This window comes from Ochotona curzoniae, unplaced genomic scaffold, assembly GCF_017591425.1.
Source record: "Ochotona curzoniae isolate NIBS_2020 unplaced genomic scaffold, NIBS_Ocur_1.0 contig_3190, whole genome shotgun sequence".
Lineage (NCBI taxonomy): Eukaryota > Metazoa > Chordata > Mammalia > Lagomorpha > Ochotonidae > Ochotona > Ochotona curzoniae.
Genome location: NW_024465751.1, coordinates 18074475 through 18094914, shown reverse-complemented (window position 1 = coordinate 18094914; position 20440 = coordinate 18074475). Strand labels below are relative to the sequence as shown.

Genomic DNA, 20440 nt, shown 5'->3' with positions numbered 1-20440 from the left:
ATAGAGCAGCAAGCAAATAAAACAAACATTTTTAAAAATGCCTTCAGAGTGTATGTTTACATAGAGTCCAAATAAATAAGAAGAATGTACAGTGTGCTTTAAAGAGAAAACAGACGGGATGAAAGGAGACTGTTAGGCAGAATAAATGACATGTTAAAAACAGTATCACTTGTCAAAATCGGTCATTTTAACCGAGAGACCAGAGCAGGTAATGCTCAGAACAGGGGTTTTAGTTGAAATGCTAAAGTAATAAAAGAACACTTCCAGATACAATGAATGGTACATGTAAAAGCTATAGTTGAAAGAACAGCTGAGTACTCAATAAGTTAGATTTGTGTGTTACAGAATGGTAGATGAGGAAAGTAGCAGTAAAATACAAAAATAGAGGAGAGTAAAGAAGTCCAATAGCCTGATGCCTGACGTTACGAATAGGAGATGGGTAGAATGCTCATCTATCCCACAGGGGGTAGGAAATGAGAGCCACAACAGGATAGTTCTAGACGTTTCTCTGAACAGCTACTGTTCACATCACATACCAAAATAATTTATGCATCATGAAAATGTGAGTTACTTGTTGGGTATTACATACAATGGGCTCTATGATAAGGTAATAATCTTCCATCTGTATGCTTACATAGGTAATTTTATATACATAATCCAAAAATCATAATGACAAATGCCATTGTAGAAGTGTGAATGAATTTGTGAAATGACCTGGAACTAGTAGTTAAGAGATTTTGAAAATTACAGAATATTACAGAACTGGGCATAACTGCCTCATCAAATTCATCTAAGACAATCCCTACTTTGAGGAATAATCTTGAAAAATAAAACAAGCTAACCAAATAGTTTACCTGAAAATTGGAAGCCAGAGATGAGCTGTAACATTTGGAGTACATGAGAAGTAAACACAGTGTCAATACTAATTTTATGTCATTTTTAAAGTAGTGAAATTATACTTACGTAAGCATTGTGGTACTTCACCACTCCAAGTACCATTCCCTACACAGGTCAAAACAGCAGGAAAGGAGAGCTCATAACCTGGAGAACAGATGTAGCTAATACTGAAACCCCAGTCGAAATTTGTTCCTTCCAGCCTTCCGTTAGAGATCTGGGGAGGAGCTGGGCAGGTAACAGCTGCAATTACATTAAAAGAGATTAGGCACAGCTGTTTGAATGTCCTGAGCGTAAAAAATAATAAATATCATTACAAGAAGCATATGTGCTAATTTAACCTTTGGAGGACAATGTGGTGTGACATGTTTTATTATCCTGGTAGAATTCCTGAAACATCCCTGGAATTAATCTTTCTAGGATGTGACTTTTTCTTGGCAACATAATGGCTACTGGTTATCACAGATTCTCTTACAAAACAGCAAGCTTTCTGACATCTACAAGAAGGCAAACAGAGGGTAACCTTCTCTCTAGGATACTAAAACTGATTAATTATTGCTTTGATGTGAGATCATTTTTCCAGTGACCTTTAGACTCTAGAGCCAGGCTGTTGGGCCACATATTGTCTCAGCATTGTAACCAAAGAAATTCAGTTTGGTTCTCTGACATAATCGAAAATCAAACCATGCATCTGATTAAAATGCTCAAACTTGTTCCCATAGCTACTGAGATTTATATTTCAAAGCTAATAATAGATTTTATAACTAAGTTTTTAACTTTTAAACTTAATTTTGTTTAAACTGTTTTAGGCTGTCCTCAAGCAAAAACAGGTTAGACAAGATGACGGAGATGAATGAAAAACAGGGATACCCGCTGCAAAATTTAAAAAATTAAAAAAAAAAATTGAGGCTTGGGGGACTAATGCTGTGGCTCAGCAGCTTTAACTGATGGATGCAACACCGGTATTCCATGTCATAGAGCCAATTCAAGCCCCCGCTGGTCCTCTTCCGATCCAGCTCCCAGGTAATGCACCTGGAAACAGAAGCTGTGTCACATATTTGGGTCCCTGTCACCCAAGTGGATAGAGTTCTGGCTTTTTATTTAAGCCTGGTCATGCCCTAGTTATTGCAGCAATTAAAACTGAGTTAGCAGATATAAGATCTCTTTCTCTGTGACCTCTTTCTCTGTTCCACTTTTCAAATAAATATTTTAAAATAAAAAAAACACAATAGAATGAGGAATACTGTAACATGATTTATAGCAATGTTTAGGACTAATGGGCTTGATTATTACATGTTTTTGAAACATGAATAAACAAATGTAAAATGTAATCCTTAAAATACAAAATTTCTGTTAATACATTTTCAAATCTATATAGTCAAAAACATTGTAATTAGTTTTGTTATATTACTCTTAGGGGGATATTAAACTTTGAATTCAAATTTTTTTTAAATCCCAATTAAAATTATTATAAAACAACATGTTCCTTTCACCTCTAGTATTCTAGAAATAATCATAAAAATCTACAAGAAAAAAATGAAAATATTTCCAGTGGATAAAAAAAATCAGGTAAAAGAATAAAAATAACCTTTGCCTACATTGATTAAAAGGTTAATTCTACATTGTATTCTTTGAAATAATAAGCTCCTTCATTATTTTTAAAAAAGATAGTTCCATCCTTCAGTCTGTATACTTTCAAATTGTAGGAAGTTTATTTTCTACATGACAAATGGCTTGATCCAGGTGGCACAGCAAATTAAAGTTAAAATTCATTAAGGTTATTTTTGTCAACATAAAAAACAGTGGTGATTGTGTACAAGATATTTTTGTCTTTTGGTTGCAGTAAATGTCACTGTCTTTACAGTAAGATATAATTTTTGTCAAAACATAATTTTAAAACCTATATATGTAAAAAATAACAAGATATTTAAAAATAGAATTAGTCTTTTTCAGTTGCAAAATAGAAAGCAAAGAATAAAAACACTTTTCAATGTTTTTGGTAAAATATAAGGAATTATGTTATAGTTAGCACTTTAAAATGTTGAAATTAGTAACATACCTTTACAGGTGGGCATCACTCCACTCCAGGTGCCATTGGCAGTACAACTTCTGATGCTGGAGCCATTTAGTTCCATTGTATAGCCTGGCTGGCACATGTAAGAGACATTTTGTCCAACCACATAGTCATCTCCATATCTTAATCCATTGGCTGGTATACCTGGATCTCCACAACTGATTACTAACAGTATTGGATTAGAAGAGCAGAGGGTTGATATGGCATGGGTTTCATAGAAAGAAGTAGGAAACATATGGCATACTTAATATTAAGTATAGAAAATTAGTTTTCATATTCATATTTAATCACACAACATACACATATTTAAATTACACCCTGAAAACTCTTGATAGTCAACATTTATTTTATAAATTGTATACATATGGTTCAGAAACTGTCATTTAGTCCATGAAAAGACTAATATTGTAGGGGATTCTGATGCAGTAATTTCTTATAACCTTTATTCTATTGCCAAAGAGAAACCACTGGATTTCTAACATAACATTTAAAGTTTATATTTCTATATAGATCATTTAAATTTCTCATTTGTGAGCTTTGCTCATTGGAGAGCCTATCTTCTTTGCAACGTTGCTCAACTGGATGTTAAAATAGAATTCTGTGTCCACAAGCAATATTTTCATTGAATAGATGAAAAAATGAATACAGTAGTAAATGTAATTTTATCACATATACACAATTCCCAAGGAAACATGAAAATGTCACATGGTTGGTGGTAGAGAAATCAATTTTCTGTTTCCACATTTGTCAACCTATACAGAAGGGCAAATGTTAAGAAACTAACAGCTCCACCTAAGTTCATTTGCTAACTGGGTTGTTGGTGAGTGAGAAATTTCCCCTTTCATAATCCTTGCTATATGGCTAATTTCAGACAGGCAAAGCCTGTGTTTTGTTCTGTTGCATGACTGTAAGAATATGGAAGTAAAAGAGTGCTAGTAATACCAGGCTGTGGGGAGAGAAAGGCCTAGAACCCGATCTAAAGACACAGGGAGGCAAACTGCAAATGGGAAGAAGTGTTAAGTCCTCAACCGGTTCTCCATCAATGGTCCCAGAGGGCTTGAGCTACGGAAGACAGATTCAAAGAAAAACTGCTAGAAACCCTGAAGTGGCTGTCACAGAGCATGAAACTGTAAGCATTGGATATTTCTGTACATGAGGTTTCATCAATTTTACTGCTCTCACACCTGTGATTCCATAAAAATAATATGATATTTTATGGTAATTCCTCAAAACTTTCATAGAGACTTGAGAAAGCTTAGAAAACAAATAACAGGCCTGGTGGTGTGGCCTAGCGGCTAAAGTGCTCGCCTTGAACGTGCCAGGATCCCATATGGGCGCCGGTTCCAATCCCAGCAGCTCCACTTCCCTTCCACCTCCCTGCTTGTGGCCCTGGAAAGCAGTTGAGGACAGCCTAAAACCTTGGGACCCTGTACCCATGTGGGAGACCTGGAAGAAGTTCCTGGATCCTGGCTTCGGATCAGCATAGCATCGGCCGTTGTGCTCACTTGGGGAGTGAATCATCGGACGGAAGATCTTCCTCTCTGTCTCTCCTCCTCTCTGTATATCTGACTTTCCAATAAATAAATAAATCTTTTAAAAAAAGAAAACAAATAACACAATAAATAATTTTAAAAAGTTAAATGAGATTTTATATCAAAAATTAGGATTATGCAGTTTTTATAGTTTCATGTAACTGTCCTGAGACAGCATTTGCATGTGATTAAATCAAAAATAATACCTTTTACTTTCTGAAGTTCAAAGAAGTTCTATCATATACTTGCCTTTTTTCCCCCTACTGAGTCTTTCTAGTCATACAAGGTAACTTATTTTTTCCAAGGAAATTTTACTCTCTGTCTCTTTCACTTCCTTGCCACTCCCATTCATTCAATATCTCATCCTGCTACTAGTCCATTCTTCCAATTGTGACAAACATGGCCATTCTTCCCAGTATTGACATATTGGAGATGCAGTTTGTCAAAAACAAAGGTTAATGTGTTGTGGAATATATGAATGTAACAGAACTTCCATCACACTGCGCTTATTAATTTCCCATTAAGAATTATCAACGTAAAGTTTTGCTCCATATTATTCTAAAATTCTATGCCTAGGAAGCATTAAAACTATGGCTAATGACAATCAAATTAAACAATAATACAAGGCATTCAATATGTTAGTCCTTGGCCTTCTGGAGAGTCAGCTGAAATAAAAGTTACTGAATATTTCAGATTCCCAAGTAGAGTTTTGTATCCACAATGAGTTCTTCCTGTGATGACTGACAGGGAAAATATTTTCTTAAATGCTATGTCTACGTTGAATGAAAAACCAAATACTATTCTAATTTATGTTCATTACTGTTCGTATACTAATTTGTTTTCCAAATTTATGCTCATATGCATTATATTACTTTATATGTTAAACCAACATTTCTAAAAAGATAAAATCGAAGAGAACCCCTACAAATTTTTCTTTTTTACAGGGTGTTTTAAGATTGAATTAGAGTCTAGGCGAGAAGGAAGGGTCGGCCTGTTTGTAAGGCACATGAGCTGAAAGCGAGCTGCTCAAGGAAAGCACAGAGGGTTTATTTTACAGACACACGAAAAAAGAGTTGTACATAATACTGCAGCACCATGAGGGAAATGCCTGACAACAAAAGCTTCTGAAAGACTGGTTTGGTGACTTCCTAATGAAGCAAAGGCCAGCCAAAAAAGCAGTTTCCAACAGGAACAGTCTTTGTAAATAGCACATGCTCTGAAAGTCAATTTATTCACTACCAGTTTGTTCTCAGCAACAAAAAGAAGCTTTGGGTCTTTTCAGGCTAAATCTCAGAACAGCTCTTTAGGACCTCATCCTAAATTTCAGAGGCAAACCACAGGGTTCTGTAAGTTATTGCAAAAAATTCCCAAATCATCAAAATCACTAAACTCATGTCACACACACACACACACACACACACACAATTTTTAAAGACAGATACTGGGTTCCTTTTCTCAGTGCCTGATCTAGTGCATAACTCATTATTAGGGATGCAATTTTTGTTTGACATATAATTGAGTATGTAAAGGGATGATAAAACTCTCCACTCAATTTTTCTAAACTATATGAATTGCTTTAAAGATTAACATTCTCTCTCGTGGTCTCTCACTCATTTGCTCTTCCTTGATCCCTGTGGGCAAACTCCGGACAGAAGGTAACAATCTCTCACCCTTTCCTTCCTGGCCCACTGTCCCTGGACATGGCCAACATACGTCTGTGTTCCTCACTTTCCCAATAAACCTTTCCACTTTCTAAAAAAATTAAAGATTAGCATGTATTCTGTGGGAGTTTTCTCTCTAGTCTATTATGTGATTGAATAAGTTCCTTTACCATTATTTACAATACATCTAAAAAATGGCTTCTACATTGAAGATAAAATAACCTTGTGATCATTCTATGCGATCTTTGAGACTTTTCATATATGAAATACAAATATGCATTTTAAAATGAAATAGGATCCTCTTATGAATATTTTAGCCAAATATTTTTACTAGTATCTAAAAAAGATTTTTTTCATTTGTTCATGCAATAGAATTTATATAATAAAATCCCTCTTAATTGATGCTTAAGGTATCCCATCTTTTCCCTGCTATAGACAATGAAGCAATTAACAAGCTCTTTATCAGATTTTTTGGTTAAAGATCAAAACAATTCTACTGCCACAAAACAATTTTTTACAATGATGGCAAATTGTTTATCTTGTTCAAATTTCAGATTAATCTTTTGATTAAAAAAATGGCTCTGTTTTTATGGACGGGTTTACTTTCTATAACCTTTGCAATATGGACATTTGTGTTTACAAAAAAAAAGGTACAAACCTGTGAATCCACAACATGGAATGATGGCTGTCATTCCTTGAAGTAATTTAGATTCTTTTTTTTTTTTCTCACACTGGTGTATTCCCCAGCCCTCTCTTGCATAATATAAGCCCCATCTCCTTGACCTATTCTTTACCACAAACACACAAAAAAATCTTTGTAGATTCTTAAGTTTGTGACAAAACCATAGTGAGGGTCATTTCTGTTTCTTATCCGGAACAACAGCCTTAATTTATGTATGACTTCAAGTTGATCATGGTGTCTCCAGGACAAGTGAAAACACAGATACAGGATCTTGGGCACTGATCATTTTAAAAGCAAAAGCCATTCTGAGTGACTTTTTTTTTTTCTTTTGAAAGTTAATCCTTTCCAGATTTGAAAGTTAATCCTTACTGCACTTACAAGCCAGGCCCTAGCATAGTTTAGGATTTCCTCCCAAAACACTGTGTTCAGTGCAGTCACGGGATACTGATGGTGGCTCTGCGTGTCACACATGGATAGGTTAGATTAACATAAAATCAATCTCCATAGCTGGGGCTTAGCTTTTAGGATGCCTCAGTCTGAATTTCACAAAAAATATATTGTTTTTCTGTGAGGGGGGAAAAAAAAGCATTATTTTTGAGCTACCTGATATGTAGTATCTTCTTTCTGCACCTTAATTTGATTACATGATATTTTATAATATTTATAATCCCATCAGAAGCGCATGTGATACTGGATTGCAACACCCTTAACTCCACAATACAATCTTCAGCCAATCCAGGGGAACCTAATTATTTTCAAGAAATGTCTACCTGCAGCATTGGCCATGGGTCTAATAAGCATCAGACTGCAGGTGAATAAAGATGTGTGTTGAAAGAGGAAAGAAGTTTAGATTGTGATAAACTTTGAGTTAAAGACCAATTAAATGAGCAGTTTCCCAACTCAACAACAATGAGGCTGGTTGAATAAAAAAAAAGTAGGGGAAACTTATGTGACTAATATTTGATTCTTTTATCAATATCTCTAGCACATCACTTACTGGGGCTTAGGAGCATTTACATTGCTATTAAATTACATTAATCACCACCACCAAAAAAATTCTAAAATTAAGGTGTTCAAGACAAATCACAGCTAATACATCTTCACATGTGACTGAAGTGGAGGTTAAAAAAGAGTTCCAAAAATCTCAGTGTGTGTATGTGTGTGTGTGTGTGTGTGTGTGTGTGTGTGTGTGTGTGTGTGTTGCTGCTGAGTTATCAATCAAATGAAAAGACTTCAAATCACTCTGTTAAATTTTTAACACGACAAAAGTTCTTGGAATGACAAAATAGCTTCTGAACTGTTTATTCTTATTTCTGGCAAAGTGTCCAGTGATACAAGGCCTTGAGTAAATTTTCAAATATTAATTACATTCACATGAAATTCTTGGTTCTCTTGCATTTTCAAGGCCATTTGTCATAACATACATTTTCCATAAACTTTTTCTTCCAAAAATTGAGCACAAGGATAACTTCTCTACTAAATCTATTTTCCAAATGCATTTGAACAGTCTTTATAACTTTATGCTTTTCTGAGACCTTCACTCTCAACTTGCCACACTACAGTGGTGCAGTTGTTATAATCATTTCCTCTTTGCAGTTATATGTACTTTGCTTAGACAACCTAAACAACCACAACTTATCCTTTGAATATGATATCGTTGGTTAAATAAATCCTGTTTTACTCTATACATAGATATTTGACATAAATTTTAGAATGATACATTTTTCAAATATCTCCCTCAGCAAGTATATTATTATAGTGAAAAATCTTTGAAATACCAGGCAGTTTCTAATCGATCAAGTGAGTGAAAATCAGCTATTTAGATTATGCCAGTATAAGAACACCTAATGGTTATGCCTTTAAAAGTCAAATATGTTACTGATATGTGTTAGATTAGTAAAATGAAATCTAATCTTGATATGCTAACTCATCACTATTAAACTTCTGTCACACTATGTTTAACACTGCTGATTTTCTTCCTCTTTCTTATGCCAGCTAATGTAGAAATTTAGGCAAACCAAGTGATTTTTCAAATTACTAGTGTACATTCTACACATAAGACCACTACTATCTCTGAAAGGCAATTCAAAAATTGAAAATCATGCGTGGGCTCATTAATTAAAACTCACAGTTATACATATTTATACACTCATGAACATTTTTATATAAATAACAATTTGAAAAAACTGAGAAGCAACTTACTCGAACAGTTTGGTAAACTTCCAGACCACGTTCCATTGGCTGTGCACTGTCTAACTGAGGGTCCAGAAAGGACATATCCCTCCATGCAGGAATAAATGACTGAACTAGAAAATGTTGTGCCATCAATTCGAAAGACCTTCCCATTTGCTGTTGTTCCTGGGTTACCACACTGTACAGCTGTAAAACAAAATGTTCAGTTGTATACAAAAATGCCGATAAACCATTTAAAAAACTTAAGGACTTTCAAATTATCCAAAGAAACAAAAATATCTCTAAAATAAGAAGTGAACTATTTTTGATGAGTGATTGAAATTTGAGATGAATTTATTTTGATTACATTAGCTTAATGCCTGGGATGCAAATCGTAAGGGATAGTTTTAATGACTTGTAAGTAGCTCAGTAAAACTTTACAATGTAATTACTTGAGGAATATTGCATTGGGGTACTACAAAATCTTTCTGAGGAGAAGTATCATAATCTATAACTCAAAAGTAACTAGTAAAAAAACTAGAAGTTACATAAACACATTGAGATATCCTGCATTTGTCCTTGTCAGAGGGCAACTATAAGTTACATAATTTAAAGATGAGAGGCACTTAATTTAGTTTGTTTACATAAATTTAAAATTGGTTTACTTCTCAGACTCTATAAACTATATTTCTGGGACAAGCAGCTAAATTCTAGTAATGGTTTTCATTAATATTTCAGTGTTAGCCACAGAGTAATTGCAAGCACAACTGCCTTTATGATTAACTGTTATATATCTTTCATAGCCTTCAATACCATAACTTTAAAATATCTCAGAAAAAATGTTATATCAAATAAGTATTAAATTTTTCTGCAGTATCAGAAGGCATTTTATTTCTTTACAAAACTGAAAATTATCTTTATGAATATAAAAGGAGTATAATTAACAACATTTTATCTCTATCCCTTGCTTTATATTAAATATTTCATTTTGCCTATCATCCGTAGAAATCATGTCTATGTGTCCAATTGTATATAGACAGGAAGCATAACATTTTACACGTTTATACAAAACCAGGGATTTAGCATTGCCTGAGAAGAAAGGTTCATTTGTACTTTGTACTGGCTACAAAATCATCTGTTCTCAGTCATTTCTCAGCAGTATCGATAGACCTAATCTAATAAAATAATAGTTAACATCCCCTCAACAGTCACTTTGTGCCAGTCAAACCTGGAGAGTAATATTTCATCCTCACAATGCTGTAAAATTGTGTTGAAATTATCAATTTTCAGTAGAGAACTGAAACACAAGGGAAATTAGTTAACTTGCCAAGTATCACACAGGTAATTTATGACTGTGGCTCATCTGGTGCAACATCCTAGAGGTGATTCTCATGGCATTTAGTAGATATTGATGGATAAGCTTAAATACCACGTATTTGTTAGTTGAGTATATTTATGTTAGATAGTTCACAGAAAATATATTTGATGCTTGCCTTCTTTCTGTTACTAGAGACAATTCTTACATAAAATCACTGCACCTTTTCTTCTACCAAAATATTGTTACCACGTCTAAAATGTCAAAAAATAAAAAGCTTAAAAAAGAAAATAAAAATCATTTGTAAGTTCAAACTAAGAGATAATACCTAACAGAGTAATTATACATGCACATATGATAAATAATGTACAGTATTACAATTATAAGTACATTTCAATATTTATTTTAGACTTTATGCTAGACAAAGTATAAACTAAAGAAATACTAAAACTTAAAAAGATAGAATTATAATACCCATGCTGTGTTATAGCAATATTTACCTTAACATTACATTTTTAAAATATTTGTTTATTCATATGAGAGAGAAAAGGGAGAGTCAGAAACAGACGCCTGAAAACAGACGCCTGAAACAAATGGCCAGAAGCAGGAGCTGGGATCCTTGATCTCCATCCACATGAATCCAGGGGCCCAAGGACTTATTCTGTTGCTTTCCTAGTAATGCTATCAGGGAGCCGGATTGGAAAGGCAGCATCCAGAACTCAACTGGCACACATACAAGACAATGACAATACAAGCAGTGTCTTAGAGCACTGCTATATAATACTTGCCTCAACAATATAGCTTCTGCAATAATACTGGTGATTGAAGGTTTTCCCATAATGTATATACTAATTAGTTCACCAATTCTGAGTGTCACTGGGATAATTTTTCATCAGTATGACTTATAACATACAAACACATATACAGCTCTCTATATAATTCCTACATTTTAAGATAAATGTTGAAAGGAATAGCAACTAAATGATTCTAATTCTTATATATAATTTTAAAATTAACAAGTACTGGTTTCAAATTACATTCAATGTAACAGTATCCATTGGTAAAAAATATTGCCAAAAGTTTGGTTGTTTTCACAAATCCTATATGACACCATTTGCCACCAGGTTTTTTCAAAATGTGTTCGCCATAAATGCTACATTATTTACATTTTCATTTATCTGTATATTAGTTACATCGTCATTTTAATACATTATTTTCTGTTTTTATCTTTACATGTGTTCTATTCACATTCTAGGAAAACTTGTGTGTTCTATTATAAATTGTTGAATAGTGTAGCAATAATTCAAATCTTCTGTAACAGAACAACTATTATTAACTTTGCAATTGTACTCTATTATTTTTATTTGTTCCTTTAATTTTCCTTTCAAATTAATATTATTCTCCAAGATTTTAATATAGTTCAATTTTGAATCATTTTAAATGTTGTTTCATAATATCTACTTTTTCATGTTGCTTAATGATCTATATGTTAACATGTTATTTACTGTAATAAATATTATAAGCACAACTGTTCATATAATGTTTCATATATACACATTATTTATGTGCATATGTTATATATATGTTTTTATAATATTTTGTCCACAACTGCAGGTCTGGATCAAGCTAAAGCAAGCACTGGGAATACAGTATTAGGTGCCAGGGTGGTTTCTGGAACCGACATACTGTGTCATAACCAGGTGCTTCCAGGGTGCGTATTAGCCAGAAGTTGTATCAGAATCAAACCAAGCCTCTAATCCAAGGGACATCCTTCTTATGTCATCCAAAGCTCACATCATAATACATATCTTTAGCAAATTTTCTTTTAAATTTTCAGTCTAAATGTCTGCTATGTTATGAACAATTTTTACGTATGATTGATCACTATAATTTTTAAAAAATACATAATTCCCACTTACATTTCTCTTTCAGAGTGCTATAGCTATGGAAATACTACTGCTTTTACTATATAGCTGAGGTTGGAATAAACCAGTGGGAGTAATTTCCCTACCAGTAATCAACTAAATCTGAACACACATTGAATTCTAGTAAGCACAATATATTTACTTTCTAGTTTGGATTACCTTTACATTCTGGTTGTCTTCCAGTCCAACTGCCATTGGCTAGACATGTTCTTTCTTCTGAGCCATGCAGGATATAACCAGTATCACAGGCAAAACGCACAATACTTTTAGTTCTGAAATCACTCTCGTGTCTAGACCCATGGCCAGGAGTACCTGGGTCACCACATGCACCAGTAGCATCACCTGGAATACAGTACATTTCAAGTTAATATATTTCAATAAGCATTTACGAAGCTTAAAGTTTAGGTGAACTGTCTGGTAGGCATCTGTGTTTGTGTAACTTATATTTTAACATGAAGTAATAAGGGAGGCCTAAAGGAAAAATAAAATGGCCACACGGCACGGTGTCATTTCATGTCAGTGTTATTTGGAGACAATAAATGGTTGGAGACATTTCATTAGTAATATTTCCAAAGCCTCGCTGACAACCAAGCTAATGAAAATTTATAACTGAAAACAATATGCACACAAATGCTATGGATTTACAAAATTAAAATAGAAAAATAAGATTAATAGTCTACATTATTATTTCTAGAAATTTCATTTTTACTGACTATTTTAATTTTTACTAGTAAAAATTAAAACTAGTGTACTAGGATACATAATTCCTACAGTATGGTTCTTTCTATAGCATAAAATTTCTTCCCTTAATTTTCTCTAACAATGCCTACTAGTAACTAAACATGGATGAATTGTTTCTTATATATGAAAAAGATTATCAGCAACCAAAAAAATTAAATTCTAATTTCCAATAACAATTTGTTTTCACACCAAGCTTCCACAAATTTCTATTTCAGTGTTAAAGAGTTACTAAATACGAACTCAATTCTTTTAATACTAAGTTAATTTTTATCAGAATTGATATAGCATTAATACGTGATGAAAAAAGGAGCTGTATATATAAGCATTGAAAATGTTCTCTGTGTGCCTTTTGTATATGGCCTGAATGTTTGAAGCCCTCTATGCATATATACATATATTTATTTGTAAATTTGTGTTTACTCATTTTCTGTAATGTAGTTCTAATAACCACACAAAATTTTACACCAGAATTTCACTTTTAAATATTCCCATGCATTTTTATTAACTCTGCAGTAGTTTGTGTATTGCGTGTATGTAACTATATATAGCCAGTTAGCTGAGAGTTAATATACTATGAGTTATTTTAAGGTAAACTTTCATTATCAAAATCAATTTTGTGGTAACATTTAAAAATGGATTTAAAAGTCCCAGGAAGTGACTTTATATGTGTTACCCATTATTTACCATAAGATTCAGAGACGAATTTCTGCACACAACTTTCACATCTAAGGTAAAACATGAAAAGTAAAAACAACACAAAGCAACTTCTTAAACCACCAGCAAGATCTTTACAGGGTCAAAGTAACATAAAAAGTAAAAGATATGTAATTAAAAAGAGCAGACAGAAAATGTACAATATCTGGTTGATGCGTGAAAATAAAACATATTGATTGTCGAGTCATCCTAGATCTAAAAGCAAAGCTTTTTCTTAACAAAAGCAGTAGCTTAAATATCTCAGAAAAAAATCAAACACTCTGTGAACAAATTATTTTAAAGTAACATAATAATTTATTCAAACATAGCTCTATTAATATGAAACTCGAGATCTTTGTGTGTTGATTATTATTAATGAATGAATAGGTAAATAATTTTCATAAAACTTGCCAGTTTAGCTTAATTAAAACATTTTGTACTTTATTTTCAAATCATGCCAAGAAGTAATCAATTGCTTAAGAAGCTAGACAGCTGAGCTCAGGAAGAAAATCATTAACATAGCATTGTCTGGGAAAACAATATTTGATGTCTGCTAAAAACAAAATATGGCTTTAGAATGAGCAATTCCACCATTTTAATGAGTCAAATCTGTTTGATAGTACGCCATCTTCAAACCAAGTAATTATTAAGTTTATATATCACATTGTTCAAAACGTACTTAAGTAATTTATCATCTGCAAAATTAGTGGTAGTCTATACTCTGCATTTATATTAACTTAGAAATATTTCAATAAATTTGTAAGCAATTTTCCAGCCTTTCTAATAAAAACAAAATAAAAAAAAACACTATAGTTTCCTTTTGTGGAAAGAGAAAAGCATATTTCATCTGCTAGCCTGCTGTCCAGAATCCTGCAATAGCCAGATTGTGGCCAGGCCAAAGCAGAGGGCTGGAAACTCAATTTGGGTCTCTCACATGGGTGGCAGATACCCAACTACATCTTCATCACCTTCTGCATTCCAAAATACAGATAAGTAGGAAGCCAGCACCACAAGCAGAGCCAGGAACCAAAACCAGGCAATCCAAAATGGGATGCAGGTGTCCTGCTGTGCCAAATAACTGCCCCTCTTTGCAAATATTTAAAGAAAAATGTATTGTCTTATGCATTTGTTTTGTGTATATTTCTTGAAGTAATGATATCATGATTTCCCAGTGTATTGTCTGATTTCCCAAGTATTACCTGAACAATGAGGTTGTGATCCACTCCAATGACCATTTAATTGGCATGTCCTTGATGACTGCCCTAAAAGGGAACGCTTTCCTGTGCAGGAATAGTGAACAGTAGACCCAAAAGTATACTTCTCGCCAGACAGGACTGCATTAGGAGGAACGCCAGGGTGTCCACAGTCAATCACTACAATACATAATTATTGAATATAAAATTTTTTTATATCTCCTATCGAACAACCTGCACCAAATGGTTTACGAAATTAGATACAATAAATCAGAAGTAAAAATTTCCCTCAAAATGTGAAGTCTACATAAATCAACTATTAAACTACATTTTAAAAAATAAAGTGGAGTTTGCAGCTATAGGAGTTATTTTATCAATCAAGTTAGACTTGGAGATGAGTATAACAGAAACATTGGAAAGCTAACATAAAAAATAATTAACTATAACAAATCTTGTATAGTGTGAGAGGTGAGTGTCCATGTTAATTTGCCTGAAGTGTGTTTACATCCTAAAGTGTGGATGTGCAAGTTAGGGGGATAAGTGATGTGAATTGCTAAATAAAGACACACACACATACATACACACACACACATCAAAGCCATTTAATATTCAACATGAGGCACTAAATAAATTGGAAGGGACGAGATTTGAAAATGAAAATGATTTATTATAGCTGAATGTGTAGTTGTTAGTATAGTAATAATGCATTGTCCAAATTCCTTCTATCTCAAATTGCTAATGAAAAATTATGCCGCGCAAAGGTATTACTCAGTGGCTTGTAAACCAACACACAATTAGTCATAATAAAAGATGAATCAAACTGTAGGAAATTTCTTAAAATCACAAGGTAAATTTTGAATTTAATCTGCACTCTATAAGCTGTTCTGGAACATAATGAATATCTTATATCTCTAAGGTAACAAACATTACATAGGGAGACATAAACTTAATAAAACATTTGAGTACTTAGTTCATTACAAAGCAGATCTGAAGAGAATAAAAAGGTAGAAAGTATGTGAGAGTTAAAGAACCTAAGGCTTATGTATTTTAAAGACTTTTAATATTGAAATTACATAAGTTCAAGCAAATGAATTCTTTAAATAATTAGATGTCTTTCAAAGGAAATAAATTTCAATAAGCAGACTATTTTGCAAGTTATTTACAGAATATCTAAAATTTTGTAGAAATAGCAAAAGTTTTTTATTAAATCAAATTTTGACACAAAAAGCTATAAAACTCACATCATTAATATAATGAAAATACTTCTAAATTTATGATCATAAAATAACTGTATAACTGGGCACAACCAAATATTTATTGCACAAAACTTATTTATGGATGCTGTCTAGTATCCAGTTATATTTCATATAATGATTGATTTAGCAATTCTCAATTTGTCTTCATAAAAATTTTTAAAAATGTATGCTAAATTATTTTTTACTATAGGTATTACATACAATTCTGGTAAAATCAATTTTATTTATACATTACAATTCCTAAAATAACAAAGACCCAATCATTGATTAGTTGCTGTTTTAAAATGTGACATTTCTTAGTAATTATTGCATACATAAATATATGTACTGGTAAGTAAGAATAAGTTTTCAATACTAGGCTAGTAGGTTTTCAATAATATTATATCATCAAATATTCTTGAACTGATTGGTGCTTATATTGAGACTAATTCTGTCTTAGGCAAATTTGAAATGTTAGTGCAAAAGTAAAGCCTCTTCTGGGATGGGGACAGCATGGAATAAAAAAAAAAGCCTATTTTTTTTTATACACTTGTGATCAAACGTCAAGCATGATAAACAAATGTATGTAAGAAAAATGGCTTTCAGCAAATGAATTTGCAGGATAGTGGGCTGCTCAATTTCAAAATAAAATAAAAGGAAAACTACAGATTTTCTTAATATTACGAAGAGAGTAAACATCCATACTGCTTCACTGATCTTTTCCTAGAGAACAATTCACATTATCTACTTACTGATACATTCTGGTAAAGGTTTGTCCCATTGTCCATTCGGTTGACATATCAAAACTGAAGATCCAAATAAAAAATATCCAGGATTGCAATCGTAGAATACCACAGTGCCATAGGTGAAATTTCCATGTTCTATTTTACTTTCTCTTTTGGAATTGGCTGGAATTCCAGGATCAGAACAGTTGACCACTTAAGGAAGTGATAAAACGTGTAAGATTTGTTTGGAATAATATGCACAGCTTTTTAAGAAACTCATAGTCTATCTCAAAGGAAAATACAATCAAAAAAACCAAGAATTCTAATACTAGATTAATTAATAGAAAATCTTGATAACGGATTAAATTTGCATGATTGATTTGAAATAGGGAAAGTTTAAAAAATGTTCTGGAAAATGTTCTGAACAATAGCAGCTCCATAAACATTAAGTTGGGCACACATTTAGAGAATGATACTTTTAATCAATGCTTACATCAATTAAAAACAGAAACTAGCACTTCAGTTGTATTTTATCAGAAATTATGTAGTATATACTATTTTTTGCATATTAGATATCACCATAGAATTAGCTATAACCTGTTTTAACAGAAAAAAAGCAAAGCTTTGATCCAGATTTTAAGATAATACAGGTCTCAAGCATGTTTTTTAAAGAAAAAGTATGGAAAAAATAAATGTGCATATTAAGTTATGTTGTTTATAAAACAAATTCTAAGCAAAAATTTTGTAACTTTTAATATACAATTATAACATAGGTACAGGGCTATAAACAAAGTAAGAAGAGATTAAATCTGCCAGTTAACAGCTTTCAAAAAGAAAAGTTAGAGAAAATGAAGAAAGATTTGCCATTGAGATGACATCAATACTCGAACTGCATCTTTTACTGACTGAAAACTGTACTGTTTTACTTAAGCTGTTTCGGTGTAATTCACACACATTTTTTTAAACTGTGATTCAAAGTAGAATCCAGTTAGACATTTACCTTTGCACACAGGAGGGGGATGACTCCACTGTCTGTTGGCCTGGCACTGTGCCTTTGTCGGTCCTTGCATAAGATACCCAATATTGCAAGAGAATGTTACCACATCATTAAAGTTGAATCCATTACCACTTGTTCTTCCATAAATTGGACTGCCAGGGTGACCACAGCTAACAGCTAACAGCATTGGGATGGAGAGGACAAAACAAAATGGAAGAATATTTAGGTACCATATATCACACATCAATTGTATTTTATCTTTTCAAACAAAGTAAAAAGAAGACCACTTTATATGAAGATACATAGTGCTTTTACTAAGACAAAGGAAACAGAATTATACAATCATCTAATAGAAATATTATGTCAGTAATTACTTAAAATCGGTAATTTTATGGAAGTGTTGCACAGATATCTTATGGTACTTCATTTTCTTTCTACTTTGGTGTCTTATCTAATGCTGAAATTCAAAGAAATTTAGGGAATGATTAAATTTCATCTCACACGTTAGTACAGAAAGGAACAAAACCAACCCAATTTTCTTTCCACAGTTCAGTGTGAAATTTAAAATATTGGAGAATATTTGTACACGAAATTTTGAAATAGCTTAAAAAGATTACCTATGGGGGTCAACATTTATGGATAATATAAATAAATATATAGACGCTTGTATTTGTGATTTGTTCTCCTAAAGTAACATATGAGTTTAATACTTGGTTCTATTCTCGTCACCACTGCTACTTGAAAACCTAATGCAATTTTCTTTAGAAATACTGTTCTCAGATAAATTACTCTTCCTATGTTATGATCCTAACAGATACATAGTTCTGGCTTAACCCAAACATTCTACATTTCTAAAAACTAATTTATTCTATCATCTCATATCATTAATCGGAGCAACTATAGTGTAGCGCTTAGTAATTAGGCACAGCAAAAATGTATAGTTATTTTGAATACTTTGTGAAATGACCTAGGTGCAATTGTTTTTCATCTTCACTGTTACTGTCAACCCACTCACTTGGAAATTTAACTGTATTTTCTTCTTGTTTATAAATACTGATAACAAAAATTTACCTCAACACCCAAAATCTTATTTCCAGTATCCATCATTCCACAAGTAAAAAAAAAAATAACAGTGATGTTATTTGATGCTAGAATATCAATGAAGGCCAAAAAAATCTAAGATAGATTCAAGTAGAATATTGTTCTCTTTAAATCATCAGATAAGGTGTGTGTTAAGAAAAATTATTTAAATTGGTAACTATATGGTATACTGTGCTGTTATTTCAACAAAGTATTACACATGGAAATCTAGTAAGCTCCAGGTGCTTGAGGAAATACTTGACAGTGATGGGACTTACAAGGACAGATTAAATTAGTCATAGATAAACTGAAATATTTCCTGTGAACATACACCAAAATTTCTACCTATCGCTTGTTAAAAATTTCTTTTCAACTGGATGTCAAAATTACACAGAAGGAAGGCCAAACAGAGATCTTCCCTCCAATGGCTCATATGTAAGTAACGGTAATGGCCAAAGTTTGGCTGATGCAAGCCAGGCATCAGGAGCTTACTCCAAGTTTCTTATATGGGTGCAAGAGTCCAAGGACTTAAAACATATCCTGCTGTTCCCCAGGCCATAATCAAGGAGCTGGGGCAAAAGTAACTGGTGCCCATATGGAATGCTGGCATTGCAGGGAGAGGATTGGCTTGCTGTATCATGGTGCCAGCCAGTATTACCATAAAGTATTCATCTGCTTTAAATACTGGTAAAACTGAATTCACCATTTTGTTTTTATACTATACAGATAATATACATCAATGTTTTCTTCCATTTCCCAAAGGATACTATCCAGATGTGAAGATACAATGCAGCATGCATCTCTACTTCCAAGTCAAAGATGGGCTCCGAACGAAACTAGTAAATATATCTTGATAATAGATTGCTAGACTACCTGCCATTGTCAGTACCCACAATGTCAGGATACATTCAAATAGCAGGATACACTGAAATGATGGACTTACGACTGCTTAAACCAGTGTGTGGTAGGAGGGATGGATTTTAGGGAGGAAGTAAATAAAATCCCAGAGCCTATGGAATTGTATTATAAACAAAATAAAAAATAATAAAAAAATGTTTGTTTTATATATTTGCTTGTCTTATTCACAGCTACACACAGAGGAGATCTGGAAGATCTCCCACTACTGGTGCACTCCCAATGTAGCCACAATGGCCAGAGTTTTGCTGATGTGAGGCCAGGAACCAGGAACTTCTTCCAGGTTCCCCACATGGTTGCAGAGCCCCAAGGCTCTGGGCTTTTGTCCATTTTTTTCTCAGGTCACAAGCAGGGAGCTGGAAGCGAAGTGGAGCAGCCAGTGCAAGAACCGCAACCCACATGGGATCTTGGTGAGGATTTAGACACAAGGCTACTGCGCTGAGTTCTCAGGGTTTTTGTTGTTGATGTTTTGTTTTGTTTTATTTATGCATTGTTGATTTGTTCTCTCAAATGGCTGTATTGACCACATCTGAATGACATGGTTGCAGACACTTGAGTATCTTCTGCAGCTCTCCCAGGGCAGTAGCAGTTAGCAACCGATCTGAA

General features: G+C 33.1%; 1 protein-coding gene across 3 annotated transcripts in view; it reads right to left on the bottom strand.

Annotated features, from left to right (window-relative positions):
* CSMD3 (CUB and Sushi multiple domains 3) overlaps positions 1-20440 on the bottom strand; it is an 873364-nt gene that overhangs the window by 35438 nt on the left and 817486 nt on the right. For all 3 annotated transcript variants that reach the window (XM_040979396.1, XM_040979397.1, XM_040979398.1), the window contains 7 exons: positions 17843-18016; positions 16870-17055; positions 14889-15062; positions 12415-12597; positions 9046-9222; positions 2954-3133; positions 964-1137 (listed from right to left, as the gene is read on the bottom strand). In XM_040979396.1, coding sequence (XP_040835330.1) covers positions 964-1137; positions 2954-3133; positions 9046-9222; positions 12415-12597; positions 14889-15062; positions 16870-17055; positions 17843-18016 — 1248 coding nt within the window. The remainder of the gene's footprint in view (positions 1-963; positions 1138-2953; positions 3134-9045; positions 9223-12414; positions 12598-14888; positions 15063-16869; positions 17056-17842; positions 18017-20440) is intronic.